At 58.2% G+C, this 20,441-nt stretch overlaps 1 protein-coding gene across 11 annotated transcripts in view; it reads left to right on the forward strand.

The window, feature by feature from the left end:
• Positions 1-20,441, forward strand: part of CAMTA1 (calmodulin binding transcription activator 1) — an 869,134-nt gene that overhangs the window by 754,337 nt on the left and 94,356 nt on the right. For all 11 annotated transcript variants that reach the window (XM_027625467.2, XM_027625476.2, XM_027625430.2 and 8 more), the window contains one exon: positions 8,458-8,611. In XM_027625467.2, coding sequence (XP_027481268.1) covers positions 8,458-8,611 — 154 coding nt within the window. The remainder of the gene's footprint in view (positions 1-8,457; positions 8,612-20,441) is intronic.

Raw genomic sequence — 20,441 nt, forward strand, 5'->3', positions numbered from 1 at the left:
CTTGGCTGTGTTCTGGCGCAGACGCTACCTAGGCCGCTGCTACCCCGGGCACTGAGGCTGCACCCACAGCATCCATCCCCTCCCCCCCCGCCCCGGCTCTGGCCAGTCCCCTTGGAGCCCCAGGGACCAGGCGGAGGGGAGGTGTGGGACTCAGGGCTGGGTTGAGTTACAGCATCCTGAGCACTGAGAGTCTCCGTCCCTGGAAGGCGTAACAGTAGCACCAGCATCCGTGGGGTGTTGAAGGGACTAAGTGAGGAATCGCCAGTGGGGCTTGAAGGTGGGGTCCCGCATGCAGCTGATGCTCAGAAAGCGATCTTTGTAAATAGAGGTGCCCACTGGGAGGTGTGTGCTGGGGGTACAGGCACGTTCCTACCCCCCCCCCGCTCCCCCGCCTCCCGAGGAGCAGAGAGGATGTAAAATGTGGCAGCGGAGAAGAGAGAACTGGAAGGGGGGTAGCAGCCGGCAGGAGACCTAGGCAGCCGGGCCCGCCCGCCCTGGCCCTCCTCAGGGAGCACAGTTCCTGCGTGTCCTCCAGCCGCACGACCCTCAGCCTGCCTGCTGGCAGCCCTCAGTGGGGAACTGAGGGGAGAGAACTGGAGCCTGCCCAGGGTCCCATGACTGGCCTTGCTTCGGATGGGGCCATGGCTTTATCCAGAGCAGAGGAGGGATGCCACGCTGCCCCGGGCAGCTGGAGCGCAGGCAAGAGGATTTTTCTCTGCCTTGCAGCACGGTGACACCCACAGCCCTGAGGCGCCTGGTATCATCATTTATTCATTCCCTAATAAATCCTGCCCTTCTTTCTGCCGGCTTTGCACTCCTGTTTTATGGGCATCTACCCCATTTATGAAGCACCCAGGTACGGGGAAGGCTCTGCCTCTTAAGATCAGGCTTGTGGGGCTTTCGGGATCTGCATAAATGGTGCTCACATGACAGAGGCAATAATAGAATAGGCTTGAGCTGAGTTACTCCCTGTCCCCCTCCCCGGGCCGGCCGTGCGCCGGGCCCACCCCCGCACCCCAGTGGCAAGTGGGGAGGTGTGTGGCACTATTACACGCTATTATGACTTTCTGGGTAAGGTATACATTTTCACTATCACACAGCCTCTCTCCTTCATTTTTCATGAGAACTGGCACGAGATTAATGACTGAGCCACAGAAGAAACGGAACGCCATGCCACTCTGATTTATCGACCACTTAGCGTTGATGAAGCTGCAAACAAGAGTCAAACAGATGTTGCAGCTGCATTTTTCTTTATCAAAACCAACAGCTTTTTGCATTTTTAACCACTTCTTGCACTGCTGTCCTGCTTCCTCCACAGAAGGGGGTGCTGGCTCTGGGCCTCCTCCTTCCCATGGCGGGGGAGGAGCCCGGGCTGGGGCTGGGGGGAGCCCCTGGTGCCCAGCAGTGGACAAAATCCAGCGGTGGCCAAGAGGAGGACGTGCCACCCCCCCCCCCGAGGCTCTGCCTCTGGGCAAGTCAGGGCCCCGAGTGGGGCCTCTGGTGGAGAGCTCACTGCTGCACCTTCAGTCCATTCCAGAGCCTGTTACACACCTGGGGCTAGGCTCTGCATGCAGCAGGTGCGGGCTCAGCTCCCCCCTGCAAACTGGAATGTCCCCCCACCTCCCTTTGAACCTATAGCGGATCACTGAACCCCCATTCAAATCAGCAGTGTCGGTGGCCTTGCTTGTGAGTACTGGCCGTGGGTCAGGCCCAACCTGAGCTCCTTATGGCCTTGCCCCTCTCCCAACCAAGTCAAAGCCAGCCCCCGTCCTCCCCCATGCCAAAGGGCAGACATGGAGGCTCAGGAGGGTCAAGAGCTTGCGCACGCTGGAGCACCCGCCCCTGGGCCCTACCCTGGAACTCTCAGGAGCTGGGAGGCACAGGAGCCGTGGGGCTCTGGCTGCAGGTTGGAAGTTGGAGGTCCCTGGGGACTGGGAGAAGGTTTAGTACCCCGTCCCAGGCTCTGTGCCCCTCACCGTGGCTGCCACCAGCTTGGGCTCGTCTGCTGTGCCTCCTGGTCTGTTTTCCTCTTTCCTTCCCCCTCCCCTCTCCTGCCTCTCCCTCTTGCCTCCAGCCCTGGCCTGAGGTCCAGTCCTCCATGGAGGGTGAGTCCGGTTCTCCCGGGCGGGGTCTCTGCCAGGGAAGGTGTGGGAGCCATCAGAGAGACACGCCCACCTCCACCTGCTGCTCTCCCAGGCTGCTTGCTGCACCCACTCACCCCAGGCACGAGGGTCCAGAAATCCCTAGTCACCCCAGGGGCCGCTGCAGATTAATCTGGATCACCAGTGCCGCTCCAGGCACCCTGGCTGCCGCCTGCCCCAGTCACTGAGCGCCCACACGGTAGTGGCCACCAGCCCCAGGGGGAGCAGGGGTTTTTTTCTTGACCAACGCGGTCTCTCTCTCTCAAATTCCATCACCAGTAATTAAGAAGATTAAATGGGCAGCCGTGCTTTTTCCCCACGGCTGGGCCAGCATCTCCCACCTGCCTCTCCCCACAGGACCCCAGTGGCCCAGGGCACCCAGGTCAGGAGGGACAAGCCCACGACTGAAGGGGACACACAGTCCCCCACCTCGCCCCCCCTTCTGCTCCAGTCTTCCCAAAAGGAAGCCCCACCCCGGGTAAGGGGAGGAACTTTGGCCGTGGCGACCAGGAAGGGGAGACCCATGTGGACAGGGCACCAGATCAGGGCAGGGATTCCTCAGAAACTCGGTGGTCAGGTGAAAGCAGCTCAAATGTCACATGAGCCTTGGGCCAGGCCAGGGATGGTGCCCGGGGAAAGGGGGCAGCTCTTGGGCATCTGAAACCCCAACGCCCCAGAGACCCAAGGAACTGGGGGTGGGAGGCTGTCTTCCAGCAGCTGCTGACAGTCATTTCCTTTGGCTTTGAACTCTATCAATGGTTCCCAGACTGTGTTCCAGAGAACACTAGGGTCCCAAGAGGGACTCAGGCTGACGTTCAAATAAGCTTGGAAAGCCTGTTTACTGCAACACGAATGAGGCTATCCTCCTAAGCCGGGTGTCGTAAAGACTGACAAACCCTGCTGTAAAGGAGCCTGTGTGACTTTGGCAAAGCATCCCCTTTCCGGAACATTCCTAACCCCTCCTGTGCTTTTGGACGTAAAAGTCCTTGACCTGTTCTCCCTAGACTTCCCTTTGTCCCCGAGGGTCAGGTGAATGAAATATGCCATTTGGAGACGGTATCTTAGGAGGCCAACTAACTCCGGCCCCCAGGACACACCCTTCCACCACCTTCAGCCTCCAGACGCGTCTCTGCCCCGCAGAGTCCTGGCAGTCCGGAACTAGGTCAACCAGCAAATCCAAACCTCACATTTTCAGATAAAAACTGGGGTGGCACTGGGTCAAGGGGCCAGCTTAGCCTCCCACCAAGGGGCCAAGGGCTCCTGGGCCCCCTCAGGTGCTGCCACTCCACTTCCAAGAGGACAGACACCTCCTCCTTCCCCTCTTCCTCCTGAGTCCGTATGTCCCTCAGGAAGACACACTGGGGGTCTCCTGGGTGCCCAATGCTGAGTCACCAGGGAGGAGACAGCTGTCCCCATGCTGCTTCCCCCAGCGAGGTCGGCTGCCTGGCAGGCTCACTGGCCCGTGCCCCAAGGGCACCCTCGGCACTCGGCAGGTGCTGGCCCTGGGCTTGGGGAGCCAGCCGTTGCAGGAGCCTAGCCAGCGGGGCTCATACATCGGCTGGGAAGACAGGCCAAGCAGTAGGCGCTCAGAGCTCAGAAATGGGGGTGAGAGCCAAACAGAAGTGGTGAGGGGTGCTGGGACAGCAGGGGTGGGGGGCACCCATTCCATGGGGTCTCAGAGTAAGGTGTGCAGGTGGAGGCAGTGGTGAGGTTTGTAGGACCTGTGGGACGGATGGAGCACACCAGCTGGGGAAGGGCTCAGGAGAGAACAGGCCGTCTGGGGAATGGCAGTGTCCAGGTGGGTGGGCCAAGGGGGGTGTGAAACCAGGGGAGAAACAGATGGTCATCCCATAACCATGTCAGGGACGTGAGCTCCCTTCGAAGGGCCAGAGAGGCTGGCCCCATTCACAGGATCAGGGCTGCTGGCCGGAGATAGTGGGTGGGCAGGGAGGCCAGAGCGGAAGTGAGGAGGCCCACGGGGGGTCCTTGCGGCAGAGGTGAGGGCCCAGGGAGCGGGGGGTACAGGGCGGCTGGGAGGAATGACGGAGCTTGTTTGGACTGGCTGCGGAGGGCGAGGGAATGAGAAGAAAGAATGACGTGCACGGCTGGGGGCGGGCAGGGCCCCGGTGGGCCGGGCGGGCCCTGGGGACATCAGGCTCAGCCCTGCTAGCCAGGGGTACTTTGGAAGCCCCAACAAGGGCTGTCAACGGGCAGTTGGACAGATGAGCCTGAGCCAAGCAGAGAGGTGGGGCTGGGGAGAGAAAGCTGGAATCTGCACCACACGGAGGTCGTAAGGCTGCGAAGCCGCAGGAGGTCAGTCGGAAAGGAAGAGGGGCAAGGACCCCGCTGGGAGGCGTAGAGGGGCGTCCCCATGCGCTCAGAGGGACATCGGGGCAGAGGGGCTGCCACAGAGAGGGAGTGCGTTTTAGGTGGACAGGCTTCCCGCTAGCTTCACTCTGGTCATTCTGTCAGAGAAATGTCAGAGCTTGGTTTGGTTTGGGGTCTGGTCTGGTGGCAGTGGCAGTAGAAGAGTGGGACTTCTTCCTGTCCAGAGGGGACGTCACACCTCTCAGGGGCCCTGTGGGGGCTGTTTCCACCTGCACGTGAGGAGCTCAAGGCATCAAAAGGAAGGCTGGGTCACCTAGTCCGTTGCGCTTTCCAAAATGTTCTGGAATGTCTCTGAGACTCTTACTTATCCTCAGCCACAGCCCATCCCCATGGGGCTCCCTCCTCTAGGCCTTTGGTACCAGCCCGGGGCCTCCTGGACATTCAGGGGGCTCATCTTCAAGGGTCGTGCTCTCTTCGTGGGGGTCGGCCTCTAGTATGCTCACAGGAGTCCCGTCGCCCAGGGAGGAGCTTCTGGACTGGATGTTGAATGCCCCCCGACCTGTAAGACCAGACCTGGGTGGTAAACCCCAGGGAAACATGCAAGCAGCCCAGGGAAGACAAAGGCAAGCTGGCTGCACAACCATCCAGAATCCAGAGTCCAGGCGGGTCTGCTGGGGTGCGTCCTGGGCTGGGCCCCCCCGAGCTGGGCACAGGCGAGCACCTCTCCAGCCCCCGAGCAGCCCTCAGCCAGGATCTGACACCCTTATGAGCGCTCCACGAAGCTGATGCATTGGGACTCTCTGGCTATTATATTTTTCTGCCAATAACACCCAATAAAATGCACAACTAATGAATAAAATCATCATGTTGCCAAGAAGCGATGTGTGCCCCAAATTTCCAAAAATACTTCAATCACTCTGTGTCTTAAAACCAGCCCCAGCCAGGAAGTCGTCACTTAAAATTCAGCTCGGGTGTTTCAGACACAGGATCCCCAGGCCCTAGGATGAAATCTGTGCAGAAGACACAGACCATGATGCTCTCTGCTCCTGCAGCCCCTAACCCCAAGCCCAGACTCCTTGAACCTTCCGGGGCTGGCACCTTCCCCCCAAGCGTTTCAAGGCCACCGAGCAGCCCAGGCCCAGAGCAAAGGCTCCACGTTGGGCATATTCCCCGATTCAACAGGAACAGTGGTAGATCTAGAATCCCTAAATCAGTAGTTACAGATGTGCGGCGCACAGGCCGCTGGCTCTGTGAACCCCTGAAATGCCGTGTTGATGTGCCTTGGGTAGTTTCTGAAGCTAGACTTGGAATATCCACAGCCTTCATGCAGTTCTCAAAGAGGCCCTTAGAGCCAGACAAGGGTAAGGAACAGCCTTGCCTCTTAGCCTCCTAGGAGTCAGAAAGACTGCTCTGCCCTCCGTAGACCCAGAAACCTGAAGCCACATGTCAGCAGAACACAGGCCTGGGAAGCCTAAGGATGGGGAGTCCTGAGACAGCCCAATACAATTCTACAAACACGAAGTGAGCTCCTATCATTGCCAGGCACTCTCCCTGTGGTGGCGGAGGTCAAGGAGGCGGAGGCCCACAGACTGTGAAGACACAAACCTCCATCCTGCTATGGTGGATGTATGGAGGGCAGGGTATCAGGGAAGACTTCCTGGAGGAGGAGGCGATCCTTGTGCCTGTCCTCAGAGACTAGATGGAAGGTGGTTATGCAGAAATGCAGCTAGGCCCTGAAGAAGGGACAGAGCTTCCTGAAACTTTGGGTGCACGGTGAACGTGGCCCTTTGCTCCCCAAGCTCCTGCCTGCCCTCCCACCGCCTTGACCCCCCCACAGCCTCCCCAAGCACCCAGGCTGAGCTGCAGCCCTTTCATCTCCCAGGCGGCTGACATCCTAGCTCCTCCCCACGGGGCCGGGCTCCTGCTCGGGGCTGGGATCAGAGGAAGACCCCGGGGCGGGGGGGGGGGGGGGGGGGCGGCGCCTGGGGAGCCTGCAGCCATTTGATCCTTCCTCTGTTGTCTTGCTCAGTGGCTGGTGCTGCAGGCACAGGCTCAGGAAGGAGCCCCCAGCCCAGACGCAACCCTCAGGAGGCCAGTGTGTCTGTAGGAAGAACTCGGAGCAGGGACTTGGGTGTATCACCCCATTTCTCCTTGGCTCCCCCATCTGTGCGATGAGCATAACTTATCTACCCAACGCACCTACCTCTTGGGCATATTGCAAAGATAAAGTGGAATGTGAGGTGGGAAAGCACTTAGACCAAGCAAAAAGAGGCCACCAGATGTCTTGGCAGGCCCTGAATTTGGAATCCGAACCCTGGCTTTCAGCCCAGGCTCTGTCCCCCACCACACAGCTTTGCCACAGTCCGCTGGTTGTAGATGGAGGGCGCTCTGCCCGGCCCAGCCCGCCTCCCTGGCTAGCGCGGGCACCACATACGGTAATGGCTGGAAAGTGCTCTGAGAAGAATAAAGTACCATGCGGATGTCAGGGATTATCAGTATTATTAAGGAGCATGATTACCGCAATCCAGAAAAGCTGCCATTAACGAGAAGGCTCCTGTTCGTGTTGATTTAATTTCCTGGTTAACTGAGCGTTGGCAAGAAAAAAAAAAAAAAACTCTGTGTTTCAACCCTTATTGAAAATCTTTTTAAATTATGCCAGTCTACTTTCTTGCACTGGTCATGGTGTAGTGTTGGGTCTTTATTTATGAACGCATTGATCGATTCACATAGTCATTTATTACTCCTGCTCTGACCATATCCCAAAAGGCAACTGTAGGCCCAGCCTCCTCCATGCCGGGGGTCCTCGCGCCCTCCCAGGACTTGCCGGGGATATCACTAAGAGAAAGCAGAGAACACAGGTCTGGGGAAAAGCCTGACATCTGGAACCTTCCAACGGGCTGTATCCCCAGCTCCCGCAGGGGCATGTTAATATATTGCCATAGGTTTCCTTATGGTTTCAGCAATGCTTTCTGATAGGGGTAGAAGGTGTTTCTGGATTTACCCAGATGCACTCTAAAGAGCTAAGATTGGGGTGTTGGGTTTTTTTGTGGTTGTTGTTCTTTTTTTTTTTTTTTTTAACAAACTTAAAAGGCAGGCCTGATATGGCCAAGTAAATGGCCTTGCATTCTGGAGGGCCACAGAAAGCCATGGAAGGCCAAGGGTCTTTGCAGGGAAGCTTCTGTCCCACCCGATCCCCTCGGTAGGTCGCTGTCAGCGCTGGTGGCTGGGCAGAAAGGCTCGGAGGGCGTTTTGAATTGATTCTCATGGGAAGCGGCTGACCCATTTCCACAGAACCATCTGGGGACAAAATGAAGTCTTCACATAGAGAGTTCTTTCTGTTCTAAAGGCTTCCCAGGACGAGCGTCCAGAGGCTCTGAGCCACAGCTGCCTCCTGGGTGTTGCTCAGAAGTGACACGCTAATGGGGTTGTTTGTCCAGGGAGAAGCCCACGGGCTGAAGGGCAGAGGGGCATCCGGCCCTTAGAAGTGGGGTGCCTTGCACTCCGGAAACTCTGTTTCCCCCAGGGAGGCAGGGGGTGATGATGCCTGTGTGGGGGACGCCCCGTGAGCTGTGATGAGGAACTGCACGGAGCGGGGGCCAGAGCTCCTGGGCAGCTGTTGGCATTAAGTCCCAGATGTCAGACTAGCGATCTGTCGGGCCTCATGTGTGGTCCTTAGTTACACACAAATCAGCCCATGTGGTTCTCAGTTGGGGGTGAATTTTGTCCCTTGGGGGACAATGGGTAATGGCTGGAGACACTTCTAGTTGTCACAGCTGGGAAAGGGGCAGAGTTTACTAGCATCCCGCGGGCAGAAGCCAGTGCCCAGGGCAGCCCCACACCAGAGAATGATCTGGTTTCAGATGTCAGCAGCGCCAGGGTTGAGAAAGCCTGGTGTAGGGACGCTCAGCCTGCCTGCACCTGCTGGGGGGTCCTCTTGGATGGGCTCCATGCCTCCCTCATGCTGCCAGTCTCTGTACTCTCCCCGCAGAACCCCGACATCGTCCTGGTGCACTATCTGAACGTCCCAGCCATCGAGGACTGCGGTAAGCCATGCGGCCCCATCCTCTGCTCCATCAACACTGACAAGAAGGAGTGGGCAAAGTGGACGAAAGAGGAGCTCATCGGGCAGCTGAAACCCATGTGTGAGTAGCCCTGACCCACCCGGCCCCGGGTCCCACGCTGGAGGCCAGGCCCGCGCCGTGCGGGCGGGTCAGAGGTCCTCTGTGGCCATCCAGCTTGGATGACAGTGACCGTAGCTTTTCTAAGGGGCGCCCCCACCCTACTCTCACTTGATCCTCTGAGCCCCCTCCACGGTAGCCAGGGCACAGAACATCAGGAACTGCGGGCCCATGTTGCAGGTGACAGCAGTGAGGATCAGAGGCACCAGGCCATGTCAGTGAGGAGCGGAGCCGAGAGAGCCCGGCGCTGCCGTCGCGTGGGCCGCAGATGGGAGAGCAGCCGAGGTCTGGGGACAATGAGGCCTGGAGACAGAGGAGGGGCTGGCCAGAGCTGGCCCGCCTCCAGCCTCCAGCCCATCTGCTCCTGGACGGGGGGGGCTGGCTCCGGCGCTGGCTCCCAGACTGGGTGGCATGCAGATGACCAGAATTAGCTGGATTTCATTTTGCCGGCAAAGTGATGTTCTCTGAAGCATCTGTCAGGTGCAGATCGCTGAATGCAGGATGCCGAGTGAGTCTGGAGAGCTGGGCATGGCTGGTGCCTCGCTTCCACGGGCAGCCACTGGGGGCTCTCGGTGGTCTCTCCTGCTGCCTGACTCCAGAAGAACAGACGCGGGTCTGCCAGACCTGAGAAGACCCATCCAGGGCGCAGAGGCCAGGGTTCCAGAACATCGATCTCTGAGGCTCAGTGCAAAGACATGTCATCAAACAGAACCTCAGAGAAGGGGTCCCCAGGCCCCTCAGAGCCCATGCCACCCTTGGAAGTGGGGCTGTAGGGAAGAAGCTGATGGACACCATATACAGAAAGCAGCTGAAATGTCCTTTCCTGGGGGGCCATAAGTGTCCTGTCACTGGGAGTATCCAAGCTGAGGGCTGATGGCACCCGCAGTGACCAGCTCATCCTGAGAGTCCCCCAGTGGTCAGATTGGGGGATTACCCCCCATTTTCAAGGTTGGGGGTTAGGGACAGGAAGGAAAGAGAGATCTGGGTGGGAAGGGAGACCCCCCATAGGCCAGTGGCCCAGCCGCCCAGGGGCTGGGTCCCGAGACTGAGCCATCCTCCTGAGCCAGGTCCCGGTGGGGAGGTCCAGTGACCTTGGCCTTACCGCTCCTGCTGCCAGGAATCTAGAACCAGGAGGCCCGGGGGCCTTTCAGGCTCAGGCTGTGTCCCGTGGAATCCTCCTAAACTGCAGGTGTGACACACCCATCTTGTTTAAACCCCCCCGTGTCCCCAGGGTGGGTCACTCTCCCCTGTCCTCATCTGCTTACCCCACCTCACCCCTCTGCCCTCAGCAGACACATCAGCTCTTCTGCAGGCCCTGCCCCGCTATGGGCTTCCCACTGCCCCCCGCCCCAAGCACACCCAGCTTCCCAGAACCGGCAGGGCAACATCAGACCAAAGTTAGCCGACCATGCTTCACCGGTGGGGCCCCTCTAGCCTCTTCAGTACTCGGCAGAGCACCCAGAAACTTGGAAGACATTGCAGCTAATCCCCAGGAATCTTTCCTGTTCTCCGCCATTCCTTAGAGCCCTGTAAAGTGCTGGGCACATGCACATTGGTGGGATGGTTGAGTGGAAAGTGTCTGGGCCCAGCTTTGGTCCACTCCCCACAGGGGCCTGAGCAATGGACAAAGACCCCCAGTGTCCAGGCCCTGGGAGCCAGGGCTGCTCGGTGGTCCGCTCCAAGGCCAGGCTAGGGGTATGGCGAGCCAGGGCAATGGCACCAGGCTTCCTGGTCTCAGACTGGCCTGCCCACCTCTTCCAATTCAGTACCGAGGTGGGGTCTAAATTACTTGACTTTGGGTTTCCTCCCCCAGGGTCTGGTCACGCTTCCTCCTCAGCAGAGCCTCGGCAGGGCCTGAGCAATGGCTCTGGTAACAGTGGGTGCCAACACCACCCGGGCAGGGCAGGGCAGCCCAAGCCGGGGAAAACAGGAAATGGGCACATCCTGGGTCTGTGACTGCTTCACTGTGTGACCTCAGGCCACCCTCTACACCCCAGTCCCCTTCTATAAGGTGAAAGAAAGAATCCAGAGTCTTTGCACCAAGATCCGTCGCACCCAGCCAGCTCCTCTGGAGGCCTCTGCAGACCCAGGTCCAATGCGCTGGGGCCACGATTTCACCCCATTTCCAAGAAGGTTCTGGAGACGGTGTTAGCCAGAGGTTAGCCCAAAGGCAAAGATGCCTTTCATGGTGGCCTCCGTGGTCAGAGGCTCGGGCCTGGGTCCTCCCAAATATCGCTTAAGTGCACACAGAGGGCCCTTCTCCTGGAAGTCACCCATGGCCACTGTCCTCATTCTTGTATTCTGTCTGCTCCCTTTTTCTCTCCTCCTTGCCTCTACCTCCCCACAATACCTGCCCCCCCCCCCCCCCCGCGCATGCAGGAACCTCCTCATATCAGACAGGAATGCCACCTCCCTAGGGGCAAGGGGATTAAGCTCCATGAACTCTAGGGGGTGCCATCCAGACCTGAGTCAGCCTCTGATGCTTAACTGGAGGAAACCGTGAATGCCTGCTCAGAAGTCTGCAGTGCATCAAGGAAATTATGTAAAACTACAACAAACTCCCCAAAATCTAATAACGCTTGGCGCGCTGGTGTGTCTGGGGGCGGGGAGCGAGTGTGCACGTGCGTGCGTGGCTCTGGTTAGAGACTTGCAGCGTGGAAGTCAGGCTCCAGTGGAAGCTCTACATGCGATGAGTCTTGGAACACACACAGGGCACCAGCTAACTGTGCTCGGGGAAAGCAGAGGTGCACGGGGGGCCAAGAAGCCATCAGATCTGGTTCCAAAATCAGGCATGCCACCCAACGCTGGAGCCAAACACATTAGCTTCATCACATTTTCACATAAATCACATTCCTTCAAAGACTTCACAGTTTGATTTCCTGATGTTTCCAAATTTCTCTGCCCTACAGCAGAATTGTCAGTGGTTTAATCAAAATGTTGTGCTTATCAGTGGTGAAAGGAAACTCGGATCCGCAGCACTTGCCTCACCTGTTGCAAGACGGGGGGGACTCCTTGTTCTTGAGCCTGGGGAATCTCACAAATGCTGGCTTCTAAGCCAAATGGATTCTGAGAACCCTACCTTGATATTCGCAATTGTGCCGTTTGGTCTTATGGGGGCTTCCCTTCAATCTGCCATCTGAGGGAGGCCTCTTACAGAATTAAAAAAAAAAAAATGAAGACGGCGGAAAAATTAAGATATCTGGTTGGAATTACCGATGTGTTTCCAAAGATGCTTCCTATCTTTTGCAATCCCTTCCGTGGCAGTTAGAATATGGGTGCTGCTGTGACAAAGACCAAAAGAACAGTGGCTTTAACAAAAGAGAAGGATATTTCATGCTCACATAGTAGTTCAAGGTTGACATGGCAGCCCCAGAGTGTCGGGGATCAGCCACCTGGGCTCCTTGGACTGATTGCTCTACCATCCCTAGAGCACTGCTCTCTTTTTTGTGGTCCAAAATGGCTGCTCTAGCTCCTGCCATTGCAACTGCATTCCAGCCGGTGGGAAGCAGGGAAGACAAAGTGGAGGGCAAGCTTCTTCCTTTCAAGAACAGGGCCCAGAGGTTGTACACAATACTTGCACTCCTAGGTCGTGGGGCCGAATTTGGTCATATGGTTACCCTTGATTGCAAAGGACTCTGGGAAGTGTAGTCTCGTGCTAAGCCCTACCACCCTAACTTACTTTGGGGGAATAGGGTTCCATGTGTGAGTCGTTCAGAGCCAAGTGGAGCTGAGCTCAGCCTGGGGTGTCCCTGTGGGGCCTCAGCTGAGAATCACTTGTCTTAGGTCAGAGTCTGAGCATGATTGTCTCGGGCCTCATCTGAGGGTTGGAGCTTATAGAATTCAAGTGAATGTGATCTACAGCTGAGTACGTCTCATCCTGGAACTTCTGGGGTCTGTTCCAGTGCAGCTGGTCTTGAACCAGCTTTGGACCAGCAAACCGCCATAGCGTGAGCAAGGGACTGGGCAGGTGGGGTTCTGTCGTCCCGGGTCAACTTTGAGTGGAGAGGAATGCCACGGAGCTCTGTGCCACAGTCCTGCTGGTGGGAAACGTGCTCGGTGATCCTTGGCTGCCCAGAACCACAGTGGCTCTGAACCGCCGTGCCCCGGACCTTCCACTCTTGGCTCTACTTGAGCCTGCGGGAAGTCAGACGGGGCCCTTGGAGGGATCCCCTCCTCTAAGCATCCGTGGCTTTCGGCCTGGCCCCGTTCCTTGGCAGCCTGGGAGGGGACAGGCATGCCAGCCACTTCCCAGCTAGCAGTAGAAGAGGTGATGCCATCCAGAGTGAGGGATGAGGGCATGAATTTTAAGCTGTGTTCACAGCCCTTCCCGGAAAGGGATTGTGCCCCAGCTGTCCCGCCCAGGGGCTCCTCTTGGAGCACGCTGGCTGACCAGGTGGTCCTGCATCGCTGAGCAAGGCCAGACCTTCCTGCTGACCTCCATGGCCCCAGAGATCATCTGGCGGTTCCACCAGCTCCCTCTGGGCTTGGCTCTACTCGGACTGCCTTCCCAGGGTCCTGAGACCTGTGGGTGGGAAAACAGGAGGGCTGGCTGGGGAGCCTGCATAGCCCCAGGGCCTGCACCCACACATGTGCAGTAAGGCCAGGGTGCCTGGAGGCAGGGAACCCCACATTGCTGGAAGTAGCTGATGTGGCAGAGAGGCTGGAGGGGAGTGGGTTCATCAGCAGGCACCATGTCTCCCAGGAGCTCCTCAGCCACCCCCACTTGAAGCCAACGGAACTCTCAGTGTCCAGAGCCCCCCACCCCTTTCTCCCCCTGTCTGCCCTGCCCAGCCCAGTGCAGCACCCAAGGCTTGCTAGTATAGTCAATGCATCTGTTGTTTTCTCATAATTTTCCAGACAAAGACCAAAGATCCAGTAAGAGGGGCTGTGTTTATTTGTTTTGCTTTTTTGCTTAGATTGTAATCCTGGTGATTATAGAATATCAAGAAGTAAAATCAACAAAGGCTTTCCTTTCCGGCCCTGCACGGAACCCCGTTCCTGGTCGATTAGCGCCACCTGGTGGCCAGTAGCGGCAGAGCGGCTCAGAGGTGTGAGCCCTCTGCAGGCTGCAGGAGCCGGACTCTCTCCGAGGCCGGTGTCCGCAGCAGTGGGGGGATGTGGGGCATTGGGCCACCCCTGCCTGTGGACCTGGGGTCTGGGATGTGGTGAGAGGCCATCAGGGGCCTGCTCTGTGATCCCGGAGGACTGGGCTCGGGCTGCGGCTGGAACAAGCGGAAGGGGGCCTCAGGGAGAGGCACATCGACTACCTTTCCTCTCTCAGTCTACCCTGATCAGACATCAGCCAGCTGGTGCAAGACCAAGGGGGCTGCAGCGCCAGCCTGACAAGGAAGGCGTCTCCCAAGTCTTGGCCAGAGTCTGTGGGTGGTAAGAGGCAGTTAGCAAAGCAAGTCCCAAAGGCACGTAGCTGCAGGCAGGGGCACCATGGGGGGGGGGGGGGGGGGGGCGTGGGCTACAGCCAGGAAGGGAAATCTGTTGGAGGGTTTCTTTCTGGTGAGAAATACTCGCTTGGAAGCACTTTCCAGTGTCCCCCTCTAAAGTTACACCCAGGATAGGAGCCAGGGACCAGGAGTCAGGAGCGAGCTCGGGCATGGCCAGGCTGCCCACCCCTGGGGCTCAGGGGAGCCTGAGCAGCTGTGGCACCCCACCCAGAGCTCCGAGGCCCACAAAGCCTGGCAGAGATGTTGGCTCTGTGCTGGGAGCTGCGGTCCACAGTGAAACAACGGCCTGGGCAGATCGATCAAAGGCAGGCTCCTGGCCCACCACGAGCCCTGTGGTGGAGATCAGGGTCAGCACCCTTCTGGGGCCACAGGCCTCTTTGAGTGTCAGATGGTTCTCCGAGCCACGTGGGACACGCACCAAGAATCATGTGTGTAATCGGCCCCGTGAAGTCTCCCCATAGACTCCGGGTTAAGATTTGCTCCCCTAGAAGTTTCCTTGGGTTAAATGTTTCACATTAGAGCCAGGCACATAATGGGGTCTTGCAGACATTATTGACTTGAACTCGTGAGAAACACTGTGTGCCACGAAGAGGAGCACATCTGTGTCCCCACGGCAGGCCCAGGGCCTGGGACGGCAGCTCTGCCCCTAAGAGCAGAGGCACTCGTCAGTGGCCGGAACTCGTGAGAGGCGGAAGGTTCTGCCCTGCTCCCTGCCGGGGTCCACAGGCTGTGGCATCACTGGGGGAAGGGAAGACAGTACAGAAGGGCCCAGAGAAGATTTTCCTGCCCTGGTTTGCTTGTCCCTGTGGTTAGGAGCTCCTGGCATGGGAAGCAGGCAGAGTGGGTCCCCTTATGTCCCCAGCTTCTGCCAGCGCGCCTTCCTGGCACCTCCCGCCCTGGCACAGAGGAGAGCAGGCAGTGGGCATCAGGGGTGAGTCGGTCTGGGCTGGCTTCCTTTTCCTGCTCACAGGACCAGGCTTGCTTTGCAAGTGTGCTCCCTCGGGCTAAATTGTATTTGGCTGCTGTGGCCCCCAAGTAGGAAAACTGAAAGAGAAATGCTTCTTTTGATTTCCCGTCTCTCCCCGGCTGCTTGGGCGCCACGCACCCCCTGCTGTTACAGAATGCCCAGCTCTGTCTTAAGCATCCCCTAATTCGATGAGCCCTGATGGATTGCGTCCCTGGGCTGCTGTGGAGGACACCGCAGCCCCACCCACACTCTGTGCCTGACTGCCACCCAGAGCTGACAATATTAAAATCTCCAGATTCTCAGCTTCTCTTTGAATATCGAAGGTTCTGGTCCACACGGTTAGGAGCCAAGAGGCAGCTACCTGAGTGCCGCCTGCCTCCCAGCATGCAGGTACCACCTCCAGACCTGAGGAGGAGACATCCGATTCCAGGATCCTTACAAGCCCAGAGGCTTGAAAGAAGCAAGATGGCAACTGTCCAGAGTCCCACATGGTCCCCTGCCCCCACTGCCAGGGGCCTGGAGGGGCTGCTCAGACAGGGGGTCCCTCCTGCCGTCTCTGCCGCTGAGTGGGGCCTTGGGAGATGGTCTGCCATGAAGCCTGAACGGGGGGGGGAGAAGATTCCAGAGCCCCTGTGGCCCCCTGGGTGTGGGACAACAGCTGGAGCTTCTCTCCCGGCCTCCTGAGCTTCGGACATCACTAGACAACCAGAGCTCCCAGCACATTCCCGCTCTTACTAGGGCGCAAAGAATTCCCTGCCTCAGCAACAATGCCACTTAGCAAACTGGGAGGAGATTCTGAGAGCCTCCAACTGACCGACTCCACGACGTCGCATCCTGGGCCCACTTAGCAGGGAAACACCCAGCTTTGTACGTCACTGGGACCCTAGGAGCCGGCCTGGGAGGCCAGGCGCCTGGCGCGGGGAACCCGTCCCTACACGGCTCCCGGTCGGGTGGGTGCCCTCGCCCCCCAGGTGCCAGGCCCCTCCCACCTGCCAGACATGTTCCGTTCTCAGGCCCTCGGCCTTTCTCCGTGGCATGTGTACTATTGGAACGAGGTGGGCCCCCCGCCCAGAAGATGATGCCCCACACCCCCCGACTTCCAGAACCGGGAACTGCAAGCTCCCTGGGGACCCCGCACTTGCGTCCCTGCGCACGTACACCACCCTGTCCCCGCGCAGCCTCTGCCCTCCTCAAAATGAGATTTCTGGAAACGTCCTCAGGACCCACAGGAGAACAGAGTTGAGGGTGCGATGGGGAGACGGAATAGCATGTGGGTGTCTGGACCTGGGAAGTCAAATCTAATGAAAATTTTATCCAGCTGAACCCAGAAACCAGAAGCAGGGCCTTTATTCCTGTCAACAAGAACACAGTCAAGATGAAACTGGTGGTTGCCGGTTCCCATTGACCTTGTTGCCATGGAGACAGCCTTAGTGTCAACAACTCGCGGGATCCAACGGGGCTCATTCACGCAGGAGGCACGTGGCGGGCCCCCTCCCACCTGCCTCTGTCATGTGTTTCCTAGGTAGGGTGCCCACAGGTCCAGGGCTGCCCGGGAGCAGCCCAGTTCATACCGTGGCGCAGCCAGATGATTCCAGTGCCCCCGTCAGTCTCCCAGGGTGACCCGTCTGGACAGCAGGTCACATGGCCACCTCATTTATAGGTCGTGACTGAGGGTTGAGGACCTGGGCAGGAGTCCTGGATGAGTCCAGGCTGATGGGGAAGGAGGAAGGGACTGCCCACCCCCCACCACAGGCCTCGTGTTCGGTGGGGGGGGGGGGGGAGGTGATTATCTTTGTCACCAACATTACACGTGTCACCTGCTTTCTCTTCCGTGCAGAGAAAGCCAAATGCCGGTTCCAGTAGGCACCACCTGTATGGTTACTGTAGTGACCCAAGCTCCAGCCAGGATGCCCTGTCACACCTCTAGAAGTTTCTGCCCTGCAGAGCAAAGACGGACAGGTGGCTAGTTCTCACCAGCCTTCCGGAGCCACCGTGGGGCAAGGGGGGAGCTCTCGGAGCTCTCCTTTCTGACTCTGTCCAGCTCCTCACCAAACTGTTCCAGGCACGATGTTTCAGAACAGAAAGGGGGTCTAGCTCCAGGTCCTCGGCCCTGGCCTGCCTCAGAGCTCCTACGGACACCATCGAATCAGAATCCTGGGGGTGGGCCCCACTAGCTGTCTGTAAAGTCCCTTGGGAATCATGCAGTTCGGTGAAGCACCCATTTTACACATGAGCAAACTGAGGCCAAGAGAAATCAAAGACCCTCCCGAGATCACATGTGCGTGAGGAAAAGAGCTGCAGAGGCTCACCCCTGACCTCAGGCTAGCGTGTCCCCCCCAGCCCCAGCCTGGCCCCGCCTCCCCCAGCTCTTCTTCCCATATGGCTAGCTGGGACACTGAGCTGAGAAATTCGCCCTAAACTGTCCTAAGTTCCACCACTGTTTAGGGCAGCCATGGCGGGAATGGACATTTGTGGCTTCTGCAGGCACCCAGGAGGAGGCCACCAATGGGCCCCTGGTCGCTGACTCAGTCAGTGGGTCTCCTCCCTGCCCCACCCCCAGTGACTGGAAAGCCAGGTGAGGAAGCCCTATCTCAGACCCAAACTCTGCCCCCACAAATCCCACCTTCTCTGGGAGGAGGCTTTCCTTGAGCTCCCTGTCTTTTGTGGAAATTTCCCCCAAACACACCCCAGTCTGCCGAGAGAACCGGGGCCAAGCAGGCCTCCGGGGACCCTGGCAGCCCAGGTGTGGACACCAGGACGAGCTCTTCACACAGGCCTTCCTCCCTCTCTTGCTGGCATCCAGTCTTCCAAGAGCAGGTCCGTCTCGAGGTCCTGCCCCCGACTCCCTGCCCTGGGTTGGTGGCCCTGCCTGGCTGCCCCCCTGGCCCTTCTGAGGCAGCTAGCACCCTCCAGGGTCAGGATGGGCAGAGGGCTCGGGGACAGCACCTGGCCCTGCCCCAGGTTCCGGCGTCCCCTGCATGGTCACCCCCTGGGAAATCAGACAGCCTGTCCCTCATGAGTGAAGTGAGTCCAGCTGTGAGTGTAGGGAGCTCTCAGCCTCCTGATGGGGTAGCTGTCCCTCCTCCACCCACTAATTCACCTTCCAGCCCTTCCTCAGTCCCTGGAGGGATGCGGGCTGGGGAGGCCATGGCAGGCAGGTGGCTTAGTGGGAAGAGCTAGACCCTGCAGCCCATCCCACCCCCACTCACCTGCTGTGTGACCTTGGGCAAGTCATGTAACTTTCCTGCCGTGTCCTCATAGTAAAGAATTGGGATGATAATTCTTCCTCCAAGGATTGTTGAGGGATTAGAGACATAATCTCTAGACTGGTGGGTCTCAAACTTGAGCCAGAATCAAATCCCCTGGAGGGCTTGTTAGGACCCAGATCTGAGCCCCATGGACAGAATTTCTTATTCAGTCGATCTGGGTAAGGCATGGGGATGTGCATTTCCAGCAGGATCCCAGGCAGTTATACTGCTTCTGGGACCCCAGAGAACCACTGCCCAATGCCCTGTCCACCATAAATGCTCCAGAGGGGACAGATAATATTTGCAATGTAGTCAATAGTCAACAAATAAAGAACCAAGCACGGTGCTGGGTTCTGGAACGTCCCTGATCTCAGGGCCTCTAGAATGTGCACACACACACATGCACACACCAAGTGTGGGGTACAGAGGGCGGGTGACTCTCTCCTGGGGCTCCTAGGGCTCCAGCCAGTAAGCCTGGGGCGGAGGGAGGACGGGGAGCCGGAGTCGGCCGGGGCCACCACTACAGAACAGCACAGACCTGGGAATTTCGACCATGGGAATTAATCTCCGTGCGCACACACACGCCCCGTGTCTCTTCCTTTTCTTACAAGGACACGAGTCCTGTTGGATCAGGGCCCCACCCTTATGACCTCATTTAACCTGGCACCTCCTGAAAGGCCCTATCTCCAGACACAGTCACCTTGGGGTTAGGGCTTCAACCTAAGAATCTGGGGGCACACAATTCTGTCCACACAGAGGGTGACAGGGAAGTCCACCTGGGTTCAGGCCTAGCCTGCATCGCCAAAGCTCCCCCCCACCCCACCCCTGTCACCGCCACACGGCTGGACCCGAGCAACCATAACCCAGCCCCAGGAGACAGTGAGCCCCCACCCCATCCCCAGCCCCCTCTCCCAGAGCCCAGTGACTCTCTTCACGGTGGTTGGCCACCTCTTGGGTAAATTGTTCATCAGAAGATACTCTCCAAAGCATGGCCCACATGCTGTTGTCATTGATTTCATTTTGATTATTCATATTAGTGGGATTATAGCTGCCTCGTCCTGGGTGGTAATTAGGGTAAGTGTCGCATACGGGCCAGGTCAGCGCTGGAGTGGGCTGGGAGTTCCTGCAACAGGCACCCCAGCCTCTGCTGTGCCAGCCAGTCCTCATGCAGGGCATGCTCTGGGCAGCCCAGCCAGAGCCGGGGCAGGGGGGCGGGCAGGGCAGCTGCGGGACTGCTCAGGGGCCACGGGAGCACCTGCATACCCCAGTTTCCAGTGGAAAGTGGGGCCCTCCTGGGAACTCGTGGCCTGCACCGGCCTGTGAGGGAGCGGGCTTGGCCCACCCACCCCTGCCTTCTCCCCCCATGGTACTTGCCCCTGCCCAGCCTTCCTGGGACCACCGCCCAAGGCTGTGCCTAGGTTGCTGTGGGGAGGCCCCCCCTCCCTGGGACTGGGCACAAGTTGGGCTCCTCCCATTTGAGGTAGCCGACTATGGCCTGGGAGTTAGGAGCCAGGTGCCCTCCACCAAGACCTAGCAAACAGAGGGGACAAACATGACGCAGAGCCACCAGGAGGCTATTCTTCTGGGAATTTCCTTTTCTCTTTCTGTGCTTCCCCCACACACCCCAAGTCATGACCTTACATTTAATCAAGTGTATTTTTAATGCAGTGTCCCTTTTGCTGCTTTTGCAAAGGGCAGGGGGTGGGGGGGTGGGAGGGGACAGCCGGCCAGCGCACGTGTGTATTAACCTTCCCTTCATAAAATGCTCTTTTCCCATTGAAAGCTCCTTTCCCGCTGATTCATTACGTGTCGGGAAGCAGAGCATGACATGTTAAACGCCGTCTTGATAGTATTTGATATTCAGTACTAACAACTCACCAGCTCAGAGAAGGGGGCTTCTTTCCCCACCCCCACCCGAGGGGGAGGGACACAGTCTGCATATTGAATGTGCCAAGACAGTAGGTAATTTGCATTAAGCATCCAGAAATTCTCTGCTTGCAATCTGTCACCCTTCACTGGGTTTTCATTTTATAACCTTCACAACAGAAAAGAGGAGAGAGCAAGGGGCAGAAAGAATGCAGGCAGGGGGCCCACTTGGCAGGGCTGGAGAGTAAGCCCAG

This window comes from Zalophus californianus, chromosome 4, assembly GCF_009762305.2.
Source record: "Zalophus californianus isolate mZalCal1 chromosome 4, mZalCal1.pri.v2, whole genome shotgun sequence".
Classification (NCBI taxonomy): Eukaryota; Metazoa; Chordata; class Mammalia; order Carnivora; family Otariidae; genus Zalophus; species Zalophus californianus.